We start from the raw sequence: 20,671 nt of genomic DNA, 5'->3' as shown, positions 1-20,671 counted from the left end.
GACTTGGAGGAGTTACTGAGGGAGCACAGAAGGGACCTCCCATGCAGATAAAGAGGTGCTACATGTGTCCTCGGCAGAAAAATGTGAGGATCAAGGTGGTGTGTGCCACCTGCAAGATGTATACGTGTCTTCGACACCAGGTGATTTTCTGCCAGGGCTGTGCCCCATAAGGCAAGAACGAATATATTTTTATTTACCATTAGAGGACGGTATATTCTTTCTTTTTTTAATGTTTTTTGCTGTCATATAGTAAAGTCTGGTTGCAATATATATTGAAAACCTTCGACTTGCCCCTAAAGGTATGGTACAGTTTATCGCCATGGAATGTCATTAAACTAAGTCAGATTCCTTCCTTTGTGGTGTTTGTGTGTTGTAGGATGAATCAAATTACATGTCAAAATTCATGATAATCAATTGCAATTTTGGTACCCTTTAGAGGTTACATAACACGGTTACTATTCTTTGAGAAAAAAAGAACTCATTTTTCACTTCCACACAGCTTGTAGTTGAATGAGGATATGGGCCTCTCCTCAACATATAGAAGAGGCCTACCATTCTGCTTTATGTTCCTGCCAAGCAGAGTGTCCTACCTGCGCACCTGCAAGGATAGTAGCCTTTACTTTTGTACCTGGGGAAGCGGTGGCTGAATCGACAGCGTGACGGCGCCGCGTTCGGGACGACGCGAGTTCAATCCCCGCCCGGTGCCACCAAGCTGGGATTTTTTAGCCGCCGCCGAGTGGCTTAAAACTACCCACATGCTGTCCGGAAGACCACCTATCAACCCGGACTTTAGATTCTAGGATTAAATATGAGCTCCGAGAGGGCAGCATGAGCCAGTCCAAGATGGCGCCACTATAAAACACTTGTCTGCGCCACAACGGGCTGGGGCATACCATCAGGCCCCTCCAGAAAAAGAAGCCTACCGGCGCCAGAGGCGAAGATGTAAAAAAAAAAAAAAACCTACTCCCAGAGGCGACTTATTTTTTTTCAAAGTATTCAAATAGATAGTTTTTTTTCAGAATTGTTTCGTTATCTCCCAGTACCTTATAAAATAATGTCTGAAGTGTAGGATGCAAGAAACTAGACTCCTCTAGGCATTTTAGTTCCAGAGATATAGCCCTTTAAACTTTTTTGTCACGATTATGACTCATGATACCAACACCGCAAAAAAAAATCTTATGAGACCTCATCAGGGGTAAGTAACGGGCTTTTATTTTTCATTATTGTTTTCATTTTTTCACGCCCTTGAACTGTCTCCTTTTCTGTAAAAGCACACACACACACACCATGATCGGGCAGATGGGTGTCAGGTGATCGTAGAGGACCCGTGCTTCGTCAATGTTGCACGCCTGGATGGTCATCTGGAGGGACGAGCAGCCCATCCCAAAGCCCAATGCGTCCATGTAAATGTGATTATCTTTGGCCGCCGCCGCAGAGCTTCCGTCGTCGCCGTACTTTGCCAGGTCCTCCACGAAGGGCCTAGGGGTCTTGAGGTCCACGTAAACTGAAATACATGACACCAATGAATTTACGGCATTCAGTGACTAGATAAAGATATATTGACATGAACTATGTATCTATAGAGCCAGCTTTTCCTCTTATGAAACAGTGCTTATAAATATATTACTTTTACTTTTCTTCTTAGCAATTAACTTGTGAAGACCTTTGAAAAAAAAAAGTAATGCCAATATAGCATTCCTGCAGAGCAGAAGCATGGGTAAAGGAAAACATGACACCGTCAAACATGATGCACCGACTTATTGAGAAGTTTGTTTGTTTTTTGTTTGTTTTTTACAGCTAAGGAGACAGTTCAAGGGCGTAAAGAAAAGAAGAAAAAAAAAAAACGCTACTCACTGCTCTTGAATAGAGGTCAAAGGAGTGTTCAAAAAGAGAGGTCAATTTCGGGAGGAGAGGTGTACTGATACCTTCCTCTTGAAAGAGTTCAGGTCTTAGACAGGGGGAAATACAGATGAAGGAAGATTGTTCCAGAGTTTACCAGCGTGAGGGATGAAAGAGTGAAAATGCTGGTTGACTCTTGCAGTATAGGGATGAGCATGAGTAGAGAGAAAGAAAGGGGGGGAGGCATGCAGTTAGCAAGTTCAGAAGAACAGTCAGCATGGAAATATCGATAGAAGATAGAAAGAGAGGCAACATGGCGGCGGAATTTGAGAGGTAGAAGACTATCAGTATGAGGAGGAGAGTTGATGAGACGAAGAGACTTTGACTGTCAAGAAGAGCTGTGTGAGTGGACCCCCCCCCCCCCCACACACACACACATGAGATGCATACTCCATACGAGGGCGGACAAGGCTCCTGTAAATGGATAGCAGCTTTGCGGGGGAGAAGAACTGGCGGAGACGGTACAGAACGCCCAGCCTAAAGGAAGCTGATTTAGTAAGAGATGAGATATGAAGTTTCCAGTTGAGATTTTGAGTTAAGGATAGACCGAGAATGTTTAGTGTTGAAGAAGGTGATAGCTGGGTGTTGTCAAAGAATAGGGGATGGTTGTTTGGAAAATTGTGTCGAGTGGATAGGTGGAGAAACTGTATTTTTGAGGCGTTGAAGGACACCAGGTTCCTCTTGCCCCAATCGAAAATAATAGTAAGGTCTGAGACTAAGCTTTATGTTGCCTCCAGCCTTGAATCGTTAAGTTCCTGTAGAGTGGGTCTTCTAATAAAAGAAGTTTAGTGTAAATTTCATATACAAGGCTATTGTTTCAAACCAGGCTTGGATTATTATTTCAATGAGTGACAGAGTCGGCACCAAGATGGACCGTACTCTTACTACCAGCTGTTTGGAATTAAAGTCGCTCAACGGGAAGGACATGCTCCCTTTCCTTTATGGACTCTTCTCGCTCTGTTTCCCTTTCTTCTCGCTCTTATTTCCTCTCTTCTCGGGCTCTTTCTTCCATATCCTTCTTCTCTTGTCTTTCACGTTCGTCCTGTCGGTGTGCTTGCTCCTCCTTCGTAGCCCAACTCTCGTCCTATTTTGACTGGTTCCTGAATGGGCGACATCTTTAACGGAACACTAATTAACCGGCACTAGTCACCACAAAAGAATGCACTAAGAAACCAAAACAGGCAAGCTGTTCAAATCCAATTAACATACACAAGAAAACAAACAAGGAGACTACCAGCCCAAATGTGTGAGTTAAATCACCACAAAACTGTCCGAAACACGACCCAAGCTAATACGACAACATTTTAGGCTGAAGGGGTCCAAGGTCAGAACAGTTAAACTCTGCACCTGACAAACACGAGACCCTGAACCAGAGTCATGTGCGACGCACCTGGTATCGACAAAAAAAGAGCCTCACAACAACAACCAATCACAAAAACACACACTTCGAGCCCGGAAGCAGCAAGTGGAGGTGGGTAACAATCCTAACCATCAATGGTGACTGGGGTGATTCATCTCTTTTCGAAGCACCCGGAAGGAAGGAGGGATCCTGGCGAGGTCGCCACTTGTAAAGGAATGTGATCATGTTGGTGGTAGCGAGTGTTCTGAGTGCTAATCGGTTCGCGGATAGACAAAGTCAATATCCGTCAGGGTTATTTATTTGAACAAACATACAAAGGTCATTGAAACAAACACAGCACATAAAAAAGGTGTTTGTGTGTGTGTATGCGTGTGTATGAATGTTGTTAAGCGTGAATAACATTTACGTGTTGGTGTGTGTGTGGAACAATATGTACGAGTGGACAACAGGAGGACATGGACGGACAGTCAAAGATAAACGAGAAACAAGAAAAGTTAACAATGAAGACGCGACACAACACAGGGAGACAAGGATAGCGACAATGAAAATACACTAATGAGTCTGTGCTGCCACACCATTTTCTTTGTCTCACCGGAGGAGAGTACGCGACCGTTTCAGCGGTGGCTTGCTACAACCAGGCGTTATTAAGATGGAGGTGATGCGCCAGATCAATCCCCTCTTTAGGCCCGATATCCTTCAACTTTCATGGGGGCAGACGAGATATTTAACCACAAGAAACGTGTAACATTTAATCGCCTCCTCACTTAACACACACACACACACACACACACACACACACACACACACACACGCGCGCGCGCACATGCACACGCACACACCTTGGCGCCATTGTTTACACAGACACTTAGTTGGAGCTCCGCGTATTTTGCAAGACTTTCAGAGACTCAGGGCTTCTACCGCACCAGGACTAGCACTGCAAGTTGCCTAAGGTTGCCGTTTACTAGCTAGGGCTACTTGGTAGCACAGTGCTTTTGGACTCTGTCGTTTTTTGCTATGCAAAATCAAGCTACTGAGTCCAAGGCCCCCTCCTGGCCGGGATTCCCGCCATTGCGCATGCGCAATGGAGCTAGTGTGACGTCACTACCAGCGTCAGCACAACGTCACAGCGGCTAGTTTGCTCAAACATGGACTCGTCGACCTTCAAGCTGCTGTTGGAGGCCCAGGAGCGAGCGTACAAGTCTGCACTAGATGTGGTCGTCAGGCAGCTAAACGACCAAGTTACCAAGTTGGATAAGAAAGTGGCAGAACTAACAACTAGCCTGGAATTTACTCAGAGGGAAGTCGACGACCTTAAATCTAATGCCAAAGAACACGAACAGGAGAAAAAGGAAGACAGAAGCAAAATAGACACACTTAACCAGCAACTTCAATCATCTCATCTTAAAATTAAAGAACTAGAAGAAAAAGTCACTTATCAAGAAGACTACAGCCGCAGGAAGAACTTGAGAATTAGTGGACTGGAGGAGAGAGGAGATGAAACCTGGGAGCAAACTGCAGCGGCTGTGACATCTCTCCTGGAATCAAAACTGCAGATACCAGGAATTATATTGGAGCGCGCGCACAGGGTTGGTCAACGCCGAGATGCCAGGCCCCGCCCCGTTGTGGCGCGCTTCGCTCGTTATGGGGATCGAGACGCAGCAATCAGACGAGGAAGACACCTGAAGGGTACTAACATATACCTGAATGAAGATTTGTCTGCAGCTTCTCTAGCAATCAAGAATGCTCAGATGCCCTTGCTCAAGCAGGCAAGGGCTGAAGGAAAAGTAGCTTTCTTCCGACACACCAAACTGATCATTCGGGACAAGACGTTTGGAAGTGCTACTGGACTGGACGTGCGGGCCGGGCGCGCGGCTGAAGCTGGAGGCTGGGGCTTGCGTGGCGGCCAGGTGCCAGTGACTGCCGTTGCTGGTGCTGGTGATGCTGCTGGCGCTCCTGATGGTGCTAGTGATGCTGATGGTGATGGTGGTGTCGTCCGTGTCGAGGCGGCTGGGGCGTGGGGTGGTGTGGACAACACTCGCTCTCCCTGTGCACCGACCTGGTGGCTCGCGGCTGTCCTCGGCCCCACCTGCTGCTTCGTCCCCCCAACGCAAGGAAATCAAGAAAATCCTGCGAAGCGGCACCAAGAAATAGATTCACAACGTTAAGTAATTTAGTACATAATAACTCACAATTCCAATTCCAATCAATGATTCTACTACTACTACTACATCTACTACTACTACTACTACTACTACTAACTACTATTACTACTACTATCTGCTACTACTACTATCTGCTACTACTACTACTACTACTACTGCTACTACTGCTATTACGTCTACCACCACCACCACTACTACTACTACTACTACTACTACTACTACTACTACTACTACTATTTTTATGGTTACAACAACAACAAATACTACTACTACTACTACTACTACTACTACTACTACTACTACTACTACTACTACTTCTATACCTCTTCTCCTGCTACTACTACAGCAACTACAAATATTACCACTATTACTACTACTACTACTATTTCTACTACTACTACTACTACTACTACTACTACTACTACTACTATCACTATAACCGCTTCAATATACTACTACTACTACTACTACTACTACTACTACTACTACTACTACTACTACTACTACTACTACTACTACTACTACTACTACTACTACTACTACTACTACTACTACTACTACTACTACTACTACTACTACTACTACTACTAACGATAATATGCCTCCACCAATAGATTATATTTTCCCTTTTGCCTCTATTAACAATGAAGATTTGTTGCATTGTTTTAATGTCAATAATACACAAAATCAAGACCTACATGCTTTCCATCCACTTAGTGTAGAAGATAGAAATTATAATAACGATCTTGATGTAACTCAGTTTTATTTAAGAGCAAGAAATTTAAATTTTTCTAAATCTGAATATATTTATCTGGATAGCTTTCCTTTTCTACTAATAATAGTGAATTATATTTATTAACACTGAATATTAGATCCATCTCATCGAATTTCCAATACTTTGTAGACACTGTCCTTTCGTGCCAAACTAAATTTGATGTCATAGGATTAACAGAAACCCGCTTAGATGTTGATATTTCTCCACTGTACAGACTACCGGAATATGAAATGTTCACTAATAACAGAAACAGGTTTGGTGGGGGAGTGGCCATTTATATCTCTAGTAAGTACAAATCTTCTGTGATCAATGAATTTTCTAAATTGGAACCTTTTATGGAATGTTTGGGAATCGAAGCAATATGTAATGCTAATACCTATTTATTTCTTTGTATTTACAGACCACCTCAAAGCAGTATAAATAATTTTCACAATTCACTTAATGAAATCTTATCCCTAATTAAAGATAAAAATTACAAGGAGGTTTTTGTGTTTGGAGACTTAAACATAGATTTGTTACAATGTAATAATGACAATGTGCAGGATTTAATTAATATAATGTACAGCTATTCTTTATTTCCTCTAACTACCTTGCCTACTCGAGTAACTTCAACTTCATCCACGTTAATTGATCATGTTTGGTCATCTCAGATTGAAAGTAATACTGCCAATTATATATTAAAGACAGATATCAGTGACCACTACCCAGTAATCTCTGTATTTAAATGTGATAAATATCGTCATCCTTCTCCCACTTACGTAACTAAAAGAATATTTAATCAGGACTCCTTGAAAAATTTAGTAATAGTCTCTCACAAACTAATTGGAGTGACACATTAAATTGTATATGTGCTAATGAGGCCTACAACTTATTTTACAGTAAATTTAAAACATGTTTTGATAAGTGTTTTCCGGAAAGAAAAATTAAATTTAGTTTTAAAAAGGAACGTAGTCCACACATTACTCTAGCTCTTAAGAATAGTATTAGAGAAAAACATCGACTTGAAAAACTAGCTCATAAATGGCCTTTAACGTTTAAGGAGCCTTATAGAATATATAGAAATAAATTAACGTCACTTTTAAAATTAGCCAAGAAGAAGTATAACCAAGAGCAGTTACTTAATAGCCAAGGTAATCCAAAACAACACTGGAGATCCATTAATACTATTCTTGGTAGATGCACAGGTGTTAAACATACAGTTATTGAATTAAAGCCACATTGTACTGTCATTTCTGAAACATTTAATGACCATTTTTTGAAGGCTGGGGGGCTAGATCATGATATAGTAGGGGATGAATATATGACATATTTACAACTCACCTAATTACTCGGTATACTTATCACCAGCTACACAGATAGAAATTGAAAACTTTCTTAAGACATTAAAAGGTACATCATCTGGTTTTGATGAAATTTCTCCCTTGGTCGTAAGACAAACTGCCAGCATAATTTCCTTGCCATTAACACACATAGTTAACCTCACATTAAAGAAAGGAGTTTTTCCGGACGAACTTAAGAAAGCTAAAATTATTCCATTATTTAAGTCAGATAATAGAGATGATGTCAATAACTACAGACCTATATCAGTTCTTCCTGTGTTCAGTAAAGTCTTTGAAAAAGTGATATGCACTCGTCTTGTAAATTTCATTGAGAAAAATAATTTATTTTCGAATTGTCAGCATGGTTTTAGACCAGGGCGCTCTACTGAGTCGGCCATATTTCAGTTTACCAATAATGTGTATAAATATCTGGAAAAGAAACATTATTTAGTAGGAATTTTTTTAGATCTTTCTAAGGCTTTTGATTCGCTATGTCATAAAATTCTTTTAAGTAAACTTAGTAATTTTGGGATTCGGGGAGTTCCTTTAGAATTATTCAAAAATTATTTAACAAATCGATTTCAAGCTGTTTACTGTAATTCTAAATATTATTCTTTCAAGCCTATCAAAATGGGTGTACCGCAAGGATCTATCCTAGGACCTATACTTTTTCTCATCTATATTAATGATATTGTCAATGCTAGTAATAAATTTAAGTATACCATTTATGCTGACGACACTAATTTACTATTAGATGATAAAATTATAAATAGTTTGCATATAAACATTAATAATGAGCTCAATTCAATTAATATGTGGCTTAAACATAATAAGTTAAGGTTAAATATCACTAAAACAAAATACATTATCTTTCAAAACCGATCAGTCACTACTAACATGCCACCTATAACACTTGAAGGAAAAGTACTTGAACGAGTTTCTTATACTAAGTTTTTGGTCGTTGTCATAGATCAAAATATCAATTGGAAATACCAAATTAATTCTGTTGCAAATAAACTATCTAGGATATGTGGCATACTGTATCGAATAAGAAATAGCCTTACACAAGAAGCACTTATCAGTATTTATTATACACTTTGTTACCCGCATCTCATTTATTGTGTATCTGTGTGGGCGTGTACGTGGCCTTCCTTTCTTAAAAATCTTCAGGTTTCTCAAAATAAGATATTTAGGTGTATGTTTTACATGCACAAGTTTGATTCCACACATAACGTATTTTCCACACATAGATTTCTTAATTTTAAAAACATTCATTGTTATTTTCTACTATTATTTATTTATAAAACCTCGCACTGATGCATGGAACTCATCCTTTTCAAGTTATTAATACAGTGCATAATACGCGCAGGAACAATATAAATCTTATCTCTCCACAGTTCAGGACAGTTCTTATCAGAAATAGTATTTTATGCTCAGGACCTCAAGTTTGGAATTCTTTGCCAGTAGAAATAAAAAATCTCCTTAATAGTAATAATTTCTCTCTATTTAAAAAGTCAGTAAAAACACACTTATTTGCAATCCAAAACAATCACGGTTAAAATTATAATTTATTCCTGAAACATGAACACAAATTTACATTATTAAATCTAATCAGTGAATTGCATAGTACTATTGTCCATATTATTTTTATTATTGTTATTATTATTATTATTATTATTATTATTATTATTATTATTATTGTTATTATTATTATTATTGTTGATGCTGTTGTAGTTGTTATTATAGTTAACATTTTAGATATAACTATTATAACTTCATCTGGTATTATAGTTAATGTTGTTATTTATTGTATATTTGTATTTAGCTTTATGGTTGGGAGCTATCTGCAACCTTTAGAAAGATAATAATAGTACAATGAAATAAATATACAGTCTGTCGGGAAGCTTCGGCTTGACAGGCTAGATTCGTTGCCAGAATTATAATTATATATATATATATGTATATATCAATGTGTGTATATTATGGCAATAAACATTACTTACTTACTTACTTACTTACTTACACACAAACACACACCGCTCCGGTGGCTCAATACCGCTCCGGCGGCTCAATCGGTAGAGCGCTGTGCTTCGAGGCTTAACGGCCAAACAGGCGGCGGTTCGAGCCCTGCTCAGGGCGGATTCTTTCGGTTGGCTAGGAATAGTTACTGTGCCCCCTTGAGCAAGGGGGATAGGGTGTGTGGTGTGTGAGGTCCTGGCAGTTCCCAGAGATCGACGATAATGAGCACTTGCTCTCGTCGGGAGGGTACCTGCTGGCGAAAGCGAGTCCAACTGTAATGTATATATTATAATGTACATGTGAATGTATGACTGTGTGTGTCTAAGCACACGCTCAGTGCCTTTGCCAGGATGTTATGGAACACATTAGAGCTGATGGCCGTGGGAACACATGCTTGGCTGATACTAAATCAGCAATTGATGACAAATCATCGCCAGTCATCAACCGGAAGCCACACCCTTCCGGGACGAATCAAGATGCAAGAAAAAGGGCGAGCAACGCAGAAAAGAAAAGAGAAGACGGGTGACGGGCAGGGGAGCGGTGCTCAGCCGTTCTGCACTTTTTTTTTTACGTTGCGGCCTATTGCGCCGGTAGGCTTGTTCCCGGTGGGGCCTGATGGTCGGCCCAAGTCTTCTTCGCGGTGGGGCCTGATGGTCGGCCCAGCCCGTTCTGGCGCAGGCGAGTGTTTATAGTGGCGCCATCTTGTATTTGGTGTGGCTTGCTCTCGTTGCGTGCGGCTCGCTCACGTTAAGTGTAAACTTTGGTGTAAAGCTGTTAATATAGTTAAAATACATTTCACGATTTTAATTTCCCTGTCACAGAGAGAACTAAAGTGAACTAAAGTGAACTTATAACGGCAACCGCTCGGCCAACTGAAAGGCTATTGTGTTATCTCACCTTATTACAATCAACTTGTGAAGCAGGCCACGGTAACACCGGCCCTGTGACGAGTGAGATAACAGTTCGCGCCTTAAACTAACACTTAACACCTATTACCTTAAAATTAATACTTTAAAAACGGGTAACACAACTCGTGATCAGACCGTGGTGAATTACACACACACACACACACACACACACACACACACACACACACACACACACACACACACACACACGTCTTGTCCGTCGGTATGTAGCGACACCGTCCACTGGAAAAGGCGATGCGGGAGTTTAGTAACAATCCAGGCGTCGAGTTACCAGGCGTCGAAGAGGAGTCCCTGATGGAGAGGCCGAGGAGCCACAAGATAGGTGGGGGAGCGGCAGTGACGTGCTAGATGGAGAGGCTCAGGCGCCACAAGCTAGGTGGTGACGCGGCAGTGTGGTGGGGAAGTGACGTCCAGGATGGAGGGGAGAGATGACGGGGCCAGTTGACTGGCAGGGCTCGAGGCAGCAGCAACACCGAATGGCGGTGAGGGCTGGATGGGAATCCGGGGTAAAGATGTTGGTGCACGGCTGAGTCCCAGTGTAGTCTGGCTCCCACCTCTGCGTTGGTTATCCACATCGCGTCTGTTCGAACCCTCGGATTCTGCTTCCGAAGCGCTGCTTACTGGGTAAAGCGTTGGCGAATTAATAGTAGCCTTCCCTTACAGTCAATCGACAAAAGACACGGTATCGTGTCGAAATTTACCCACCCTGTATATGTATTTAGGTTATGGGATGTTTCACGACACGGGATGGCAGACGACACCACGACGATGTTTGGTTAAGCTGTTGCGGGGGAGCATCAAAGTGTCAAAAACTGGTCTTCTCATTTCATCAAATCAACAAAAAACTATAAATCCATCAAATTTTCCAGATGTTTTCATTTTGTCAAAAACAGCTTTCTACCCTTATCCCATCAGTGTGTCAACAGTTTCATATCATTTCAATGTATCAAAAGTGAGAAGTCATCAATACATTAACAAATCCAGATGTTATCAAAGCATCACACTGTCAAAAGTCATGAAAGCATACAAATATTCAGAAGTTATCAAAGCATCAAAAGTATAGTCCATGATGATACTATGATATATTACGACTTTGACAATGGTACACCATCACAAATACAGTTAATTCAAATGCTACTACATCAACGAGTGAAACGGTGTGACACAGTAAGCTCGAGACTGGCTTGGGAACCAAATTCTCGTACTAACAAGTGATACTCTGTTCGGGGTCACGAGGCAATATTGATGAAAGCCTCTGTCATACCCTTGACAGATCAGAACGGGGTCTGTATCTTGTAGCACCAGGAGCACTTCAGCCCGAGGAAACGGGCAGTATAATCCCATGCAGTTTATCTCAGCTGTGGCCCACACGATGAACACGCACCTTTTGTTTCTCGAGACGGCTCACACTCGGGATGGATATGATTCAGATAATGCTGATGAAGCTGCTGTTGACTAAGAAAATCAACCTTCTCAGCAACAGAATCACTGTCCCTGCGATGTATGTCTGGCACCCCGAGAGAGAACGATCTGATTCAGGCCTTGCAATCATGCACGGGTCTGTGTAGCCTGCAACAGGGTCATGGGAGCCATAAGGTATCCATGTCCTATGTGCCGGGGCCAGGTACAGGAGTGATTCGAAATATTCATTCAGTAAGATATGAAATACTGCTGCTTCATTTATAGTTTTGAACGCTGTTGATTAATCGCAACCCCCTGTCTTCAGAAGGAGGAATTACCCTTTTTTTCAATTTTATGGTTCTTAGGTTATTTATTGTTCAAGTAAGTCACTTGAAATAAAGACTAATATTGTTATGTATCTTGTGTTCTTACTGCCGCCTCGTTGTTCATCTGCTGGATCTGAACATAATGTGTTTTGATGTTTTATTAAGATCTGAAGATGTTTTGACATTTTACAAATATATGAAATTTTGGATTCATTGATTGGGTTTTATCCATTTTTAATGCTTTGAAGCCATCTAATGTTTTTTTTTTATGATTCGATAACATCCAGGCAGTTTCAGCTTTTTTATAACTTGATAAGATCCAGCTTTTTGGATGCTTTGAAAAGAAAGGCTTTTTGGCGTTTTGATCTTGGAATAGTTTTGATGCTTTGAAGGGTGATGCGAGTGAGTGGACTTGGTCTGGGTATTTGTGATGCCCGCAGCCATGGTTTGACGCGGGTGTTTCTCAAATAATGAGATTTCGAATATTTGCGGAGATGTTTTATGTCTGAAGTCTAGCAAGCAAAAGACCGGCGGTGTGTTCACCGTCTCTCAGATCAACAATGTTTGGCATGTCGGCAAGTGCCACGTCGACAACTAAATCATACGGGTGTAGTAGGGGGGGGGGGGGGCTGGGTCAAAATATCGAAAAATGATATAATGCATTAAATTACAGTCATACTCTCGTAAATGATTGTGCAAAGTATATTTCAAATGTTTAAAAAAAAAAAAATTGGTGAGGGGGCCATTTTTTAATTGAATAGATCTCGGACACTAATGCTCTAAATATTCTCAAAATTTGTGTACCTATTCCTTACTATAAAACAAAATAAAAAAATAGTTGAAAACATATTTTTTTAAATGTCTTAAATCTCTATGTTTTTTATTGTGATCCTCAAATTGCATGTCATTTCGAAAATATGGACTCCAGAATTTTTTTCGGCTTCGAAATACAAAATTCTGTTGAAGTAAAATTTTAGATTAGTGTTTTCTCATCAAAATGCTTTTTACAGAATGAAGATCCCATGAAAACTAAGAGACTTCTATTCCTTAGAAGTTAATAAAAAGTATTTTTTTTTACAGGAATGCGGTTTATAAAGTTTGGGTGTAAAATATACAACTGACTCAGCTGACTGAGCGTTTGAAAGCTAGGTATTTAACTGAATAAGACCGCCATTAAAATGCGCCACATGTCTGGCAGGCGCGTAAGGCCTTGGGGCTCAACACAGCGATGCCTGAATTTAGGTACAGAATGACGGCTTTGAGGTACGAAAAGCCTATTTTTGGGTCCACGAAAAAGCTAGTGCACTTGTTAGCGATAGAGGATTTGATCGAGCTCCAGGACAACCCTGGATGAAACCGGCAACATTATCCTACATCTGGATATAACGAATCCAGGCTGCACTAGAAATTTCGAACCCAACGAAGCAGGAAGGAACACATCTGGCAGCTCCGCGCCATCCCACGGACCCCCTCGCACACACCCCGCCAGCTCATTTCTATCGTATAGGAGAACTACCCCGGTGACTGGAGGCTTAGAACTTGGTGGGGAAGAAATGGTGGGAGGCCGAAGGCCGTGTACTAGCTCTTTCGTGGACCCAAAATTAGGCTTTTCATATCTCAAAGCCGTAGTGCATTTGCTAACTACCACTTGGCGGAGAGGCAAGAAGCCCCCTATCCCCGAGGGGAGAGGGAAGACAACTATTCAAGACGCCCATAAGTTCAAAGAAGAACAGGCGAAACAAAAATGAGCCGAAAAACAAACGCCTCATCCCAGAAACGCCGGGGAGAGGCGGAAGGGCCACGCATCGCCGCACTGCATCCATTACTCCAACCAACAGACAGAGGTGAAAGGAGGAGGCGAAGCCCCGTTTAAGCCAGGAACGGGTGAGGAGCGAAAGCATTCTAAATCACATCACTGCATTCGTCACTCCGAACAAGAGACAAGACGGAGGTAGTACAGTTAGGCTTCAGAAGCCATGGAAGGCCTGGGAGGCGCTGCAAGAGCGACGAATTCCCGCCCTCTATCCGTTCCCCGACCAGTCCACAGAGAGGGGAGAACGGAGCGAGGCTCCAGAAGCCGCGAATGGCTTAGGAGGAGGAGAACCGAACGTCGAATCAGATCTGAACCCCAACCAAAACTGAGTGGATCAGTCAGGGTCACGAGGAAAATGGAGTTTATGTCAGAGGACCTCCTTTACAAGGAGCCCTTTTCAAGGTCAGCAACTGCCCTCCTGAGCTAGACGAGGAACGCCTCCCACGGGAAGAAGGGCTCTAGCCAGACGTAGCGAACCGCACTCTCCTCCGGCTGAAAAAGCCATTCTAGAAGCACAGGGCGTGCAAGGGCCAGAGCTTGTGACCAAAGAACTAGAAGGTCGCCGAGTAGCCCTGCGCTACACGGAGAAGATTTTGACAAGCCAGAAAAAGGAAGTCATGACCGTGAAACGAAAGCGGTGAACGAAAAGAATCACTCCACTGTTTCCACTATCAGTGAATCGCCCTATCCTGAGCCGCAAGAGGGGAAGCTGGGCGGCAAGAGAACTACGAATAGTCGTGCTTCCTCCCTCGCACCAGAAAGCAGACAGAAAAGGTAGGTGATGGCGAAGCTCCAAAAGCTACGCAACGCCAACCCAGAGCCTACTAGCCAACAAGGCTAGCCACTACGAAAGATAGGTGAAAGGGGCAGGTAGGGGGAAGAAAAGGAAGGGGTGAAACAGAGTATCACCCTACTCTTCCAGGCAAGACGAAAAGACTCAGTCCTTCGTCGAAAGGGAGCGGCGAAAAAACGCTACAAAAACGCCGCACTCTATCTCTCACGTCGACCAGCGAACAAAAAAAGAAGGTGGCGGCAAGGCTCCAATACCCACGGGTCACTGAACCCCGCCGTCGTACCTTCAGATAGCGAAAAGAGAAAGCGGGGTGGGAGGGGGGGGGGGCGGAGGTGGCGAGCGATCCACATGTATCACTCCCAGTGAAAGAGGCACGAATCGTCGCATTTTCAGCGAATGAGCCGTGACTCGTCGCACTCCCTTACTCACTCCGGCCAACAGACAGAGAGGAAAGGTAGGGAGTTCCGTAACGCTAAAAGCCAAAAACCCGACTCGTCCACTTTCACCAAGTGAAAGGAGCAGGGAGAAAGGGAGGGGAGGGCGGAAGGGGCGGAACGGCGAAGGGACTATAAAACTTCGCGCATCTCCCTCACGACCGAGGTGGTGTCGGCGAACCTCTGAAAGGAGCGAACGGCCGAGGAAGCGTAGTAAAAGTGCCCTGAAAAACCACCCTCCCTCCGTCACTCCGACCAGCAAGCCGAAAAGGGAGGCGGCAGCGAACCTCCAGAAGCCAGAAAAGCTGAAGGGGAGCAGCGAAAGAACCGCGAAACACCACATTGTCCCCAACTCCGACCATCCGAAGAAGAAGGGACGTAGCGACGAAGCTCCCGGAGTCACGAAAGAAAAGCCTAGGAGGCTCGACAAAATTGCCACGAGTGGCCACCCTCCTCCCGTGACTCCGACTATGCAACAGGGATGGGTGGAGGTGGTCGTAACGGCACGGAAGCCACGAAAAAAACACGGAGGAGGGGCGAAAGAGCCACTCATCGCCGCATATTCCTCACAACGACCACCCGACAGAGGAGGGAGAAGGAGGCGATGGTATGGAGGCCGGGAACGGAAGATGAGTCTATGTCCTTCACTACGGTCAACCGACAGAGGTGGGAGGAAGTAGCAAAGCTCCGGAAGCCGGGAACGGCCGAGGAGAAGCGGCGAAAGAGCCACGCATCGCCGCACTGTGCCCTTCACTCCGACCAACCGACAGAGGTGGGAGGAAGTAGCGAAGCTCCGGAAAGCCATGAACGGCCGAGGAGGAGCGGCAAAAGAGCCACGCATCACTGCACTGTGCCCCTCACTCCGACCAACCGACAGAAGTGGGAGGAAGTAGCGAAGCTCCGGAAGCCAGGAACGGCTGAGGAGGAGCGGCAAAAGAGCCACGCACCGCCGCACTGAGTCCTTCACTATGGCCGACAGACAGAGGTGGGAGGAAGTAGCGAAGCTCCGGAAGCCAGGGACGGCCGAAGAGGAGCGGCGAAAGAGCCACGCATCGCCGCACTGAGTCCTTCACTCCGGCCAACCGACAGTTGTAGGAGGATGTAGCGAAGCTCCGAAAACCAGGAACGACCGGGAAGCGGCGAAAAATAACACGCATCGCCGCACTGCAACCAACCCTCCAGCCATCTGAGAGAGATGGGAGCAGGAGGCGAAGCCCCGGCAATTTGGGTGAAAATTGTCGAAATTTTCAAACTTCGTGTATGGCGTCGTCACTCTTCACCCAACCAGGGTGACTGGTTGCCAGGCGCATAACGCCGCGTAAAGCGGATTTAAATGGCTGAACATTTAAATGCCTTCGCTGCGGACACGCCCTCTTATCCACTAAGCTTTGTTTTCCTTGTATTTCTTTCGTTTTTTCTGTTTTTTTCGGAATTTTTCTGGTTGATAGCGGTGTACGATACTTTGGGTCTGTCTGGTGAAGAGTGGGAGCAGTTGGCGTGCCGCATGGCCTTGGGCTCAGTGCGTGAAATAAGACGTGAGTGGGTGTGCGTACTCTTTTCACGTCATTCTCTATCTTCCATGGTGATGACTTTTGTGCGTTTGTTTTGTCGTACCGACTATAGTAAGTGACAATGCCACGTACGAGTGCAAAAAGAAAGTCGAAAAGTGAAGCAGGCCGCCAGAATATATTGAAAAGGTGGAAGAAATGTGACGATACGCATCAACCACTCTCCCAGGAGGGTGTCAGAGCGTTCACAGCATATACGCCACGGAAAGGAGTAAAGAAGTCAAAGAAGAAAAGCAAGACAACACCTGGCCCTGATTACCAGCCTGGTAATTTCTAAACAAACTGTCCTGGCAACAATGAGGTGGGGTGGGCTCCACTGAGACCCAGTGAATATGTTATTTTCATTTTAGATATATATAATATATTAAAAATATGATTATAACACGGGACCAGGAGCCTTGGTTTCTTTAGAGGTCTACCAGGCAAAGGAGAACTCACCTTCCGTAGGGGCTATACAGGTGACATAAACGTGATGTAAACATGGCCTGAACTACCTAAACAACCACTACCAACCTTCCAGGAATGGCCGAAGAGTTATATAAGTAAATATTTGGATTTGGTTCATGTTGGAGTGATTGTTATGGGGTATTGAAGATGTTCACACAAAAATGCGTTATTCTCAAAACTTGTTTTTGCCACACATAATGTTTAATTGACCAATTTTAGAAATTCAAGTATCAAAATGATCACCACCCTCGTGTTTAGTAAACGCACTATTATCACGCATTAATTTCCTCAAATAAATTTATGACAAATTTATAAAACTCGAATTTTTGACGAAATAAAAGGTAACATTTTGCGGTGTAATAAATTTGTTGTAACTTCAGCTAGGTGTACGAAAATAGTATCATAGGTATTTTATTGTGTATATTATCTGTGATCAAAATGAAATTGCCATACTATTCATAGTTTTGAAGTTATTACGTAATTTTGAATGTCTTTCGTCAATTCCAAACATAACACACTGCACAAAAACTAGGCAGCTTTCTTTACCATATTACTGGTATAGAAGCACTGCATATTTATACACATTGTGTAAAAATATTATTCACCTAGGTGAGAAAATAAAGGTAGGAGGACACAAAAACCGATATCAGTGCCAAGCTTAACGGCGAAGGCAAACCGAATCACCGCGCTGATGAGTGCTGAGAAGAGAGTCGTCTCCGGCAGAGCGCAAAAGGTCTCCCGCCGCAGAGCCCCATCTGACGAGGGAGGGGCGTAGCGGTGAAAAGCTGCGGCGGACTTGTCAATGGCCCCATCGGAAAGAGGGGAATCCCGGAGACAACACAGGCAAAGCTAACGCCTTACAGATAGCGATCACTGAGACATGGATAGACACTGCCAATATAAATTTTAGATCATAATTTGAAATAACGGGTTATCAGATGTTTCACAAAGACAGAAGGGGCAGAAAGGAAGGTGGAGTTGCGCTATATATTAAAGACTCACTTAAATGTTCAGTTAACAATTCAGGCAAAACTAACATGGATTCAGAATCAGTTTGGGTGGACGTTTACAAAGGGAAAAAAAAAAACTAACTCTACGAGTTCTGTACAGGCCACCCAACCTTAACAGGCAGGACGCGAGTATATTACTACAGGAGATTGGCAGGGCGAGTAGGAGTAGAAATGTCTGCGTAATGGGGGACTTTAATTATAGGAATATAGACTGGGAAGACCTAGTGGGTGAACTGGAAGCCGAGGGTTTTCTTGAAGTTATACAAGATAATTTCCTTTAGCAGGTAGTTACTGAGCCTACCAGAGGAGACAACATATTAGATTTAGTTGGAGGTGGGCGGAGAGTTAGGAAATAGTGACCACAGAACGGTTCGTTTTATCTTAGACTGGGCGGTAACCCACGAACCAAACCCAGTGTTAGTGCCAGATTTTAGAAGAGCAAATTACGAGGGGCTTCGAAGACATCTTGAAGGGGCAAACTGGGATAATTTAGGGATTCATGAGGGCCAGAACTGTGGATTGGAGAGCCAGGAGAACCAGGTAGAAATGTCTTACAATAATTTAGTTAGAGTAATAGTAGAGGGGCAAAGACAGCATATACCACAGCGAACACTTAGAAAAGAAAGCAATGACCCTAAGTGGATGACTCGTGGACTAAAACACGAGATAAGGTTAAAACAGGCAATTTATCAGAAAATAAAGAATGGTGAAACACATCTCAGGGACCGGTACGTCTAACTATCTAGATTAGTTAAGAAAAACACCAGGATAGCAAAAAGGAACTATGAGATCAAAGTAGCAAATAAGGCGAAAAGTGATCCTAAGGGCTTCTTTCAGATGTGTAGAACAAAAACGCAGGAGAAAATTGGACCACTGAAAACAAACACAGGGGAGCTAGTATAAAATTACGAAAATATGAGCACATTGTTGAACGATTTCTTCCTTTCAGTATTCACACAGGAGGATCGAACGACTATACCGGAAAGGGTTCAGGTGTACGAGGGCGGGGATGGCGATAAATTGAGGGATATAATCATTGCTAGGCAAGTAGTTCAGGATGAGATAGATAAGCTTAAGAAGAACAAGTCGCCAGGTCCTGACGGGATATTGCCGAGGGTATTAAAGGAATTAGGTGATGTACTCAGTGACCCACTAACCGACATCTTTAAGATGTCGGTAAATACTGGCTATGTACCGAGCCTATGGAAATTAGCTAATGTGACGCCGATTTTCAAAAAGGGGGACAGGTCAGTTGCTTTAAACTATCGCCCAATTAGCTTAACATCGGCTATAGGCAAGATGCTGGAGTCCATAATAGCCAGCAACATTCGGGAGCATCTAGAGAAACATAGCTTAATTCACGACTCGCAGCATGGGTTCACGAAAGATAGGTCATGCCTAACCAATCTCTTGTCTTCTACAATAAAGTATTTGGGGCGGTAGACAGGGATGGAAATTATAAAATTGAATGGGAACTCTGTAGTTATTTTGTTTTCTTTGTCTCACTCATTCCACATTCCCTCATTCCAAGGACTCATTCCAGACCCCCTTACTCCACACTCATTCATTCCACTAACACTCATTCCACAAACACTCATTTCACACACACTCATTCCACACGCACTCATTCCATAAACACTCATTCCACACACACTCATTCCACATACACTCATTCCACAAACACTCGTTTCACACGCACTCATTCCACTAACACTCATTCCACAAACACTCATTTCACACACACTCATTCCACACGCACTCATTCCACAAACACTCGTTTCACACGCACTCATTCCACTAACACTCATTCCACAAACACTCATTCCACACACACTCATTCCGCACGCACTCATTCCACAAACACTCGTTTCACACGCATTCATTCCACTAACATTCATTCCACAAACACTCATTTCACACGCACTCATTCCACAAACCCTCATTCCACAAACACTCATTCCACACACACTCATTCCACACGCACTCATTCCACAAACACTCGTTTCACACGCACTCATTCCTCGAAGACTCACTCCACACGCACTCATTCCACAATTATTCATTCCACACGCACTCATTCGACAAGGACTCATTCCACACTCACTTATACCACAAACACTCATTCCACAAGCACTAATTCCTTAAAGACTCATTCGACAAATATTCACTCCCCTCGCACTCATTCCACAAACCTTCATTCCACAAATACGTATTCCACACGCACTCATTCCACAAACACTCATTCCACAAATACTTATTCTACATGCACTCCTTCCACAAGCACTCATTCCAAAAATACTTATTCCACACGCACTCATTCCACAAATCCTCATTCTACAAATACTTATTCCACATGCACTCATTTCACAAGCACTCATTCCACAAATACTTATTCCACAAGCACTCATTCCACAAG

General features: G+C 43.2%; 1 protein-coding gene across 1 annotated transcript in view; it reads right to left on the bottom strand.

Annotated features, from left to right (window-relative positions):
• LOC126993587 (glutamate--cysteine ligase-like) overlaps window positions 1–20,671 on the bottom strand; it is a 174,991-nt gene that overhangs the window by 95,099 nt on the left and 59,221 nt on the right. Inside the window, exon 8 of the mRNA XM_050852721.1 lies at window positions 1,287–1,504. Coding sequence (XP_050708678.1) covers window positions 1,287–1,504 — 218 coding nt within the window. The remainder of the gene's footprint in view (window positions 1–1,286; window positions 1,505–20,671) is intronic.

This window comes from Eriocheir sinensis, unplaced genomic scaffold, assembly GCF_024679095.1.
Source record: "Eriocheir sinensis breed Jianghai 21 unplaced genomic scaffold, ASM2467909v1 Scaffold64, whole genome shotgun sequence".
Lineage (NCBI taxonomy): Eukaryota > Metazoa > Arthropoda > Malacostraca > Decapoda > Varunidae > Eriocheir > Eriocheir sinensis.
The sequence above is the reverse complement of the archived record's forward strand: the minus strand, read 5'-3'. Positions and strand labels throughout refer to the sequence as shown.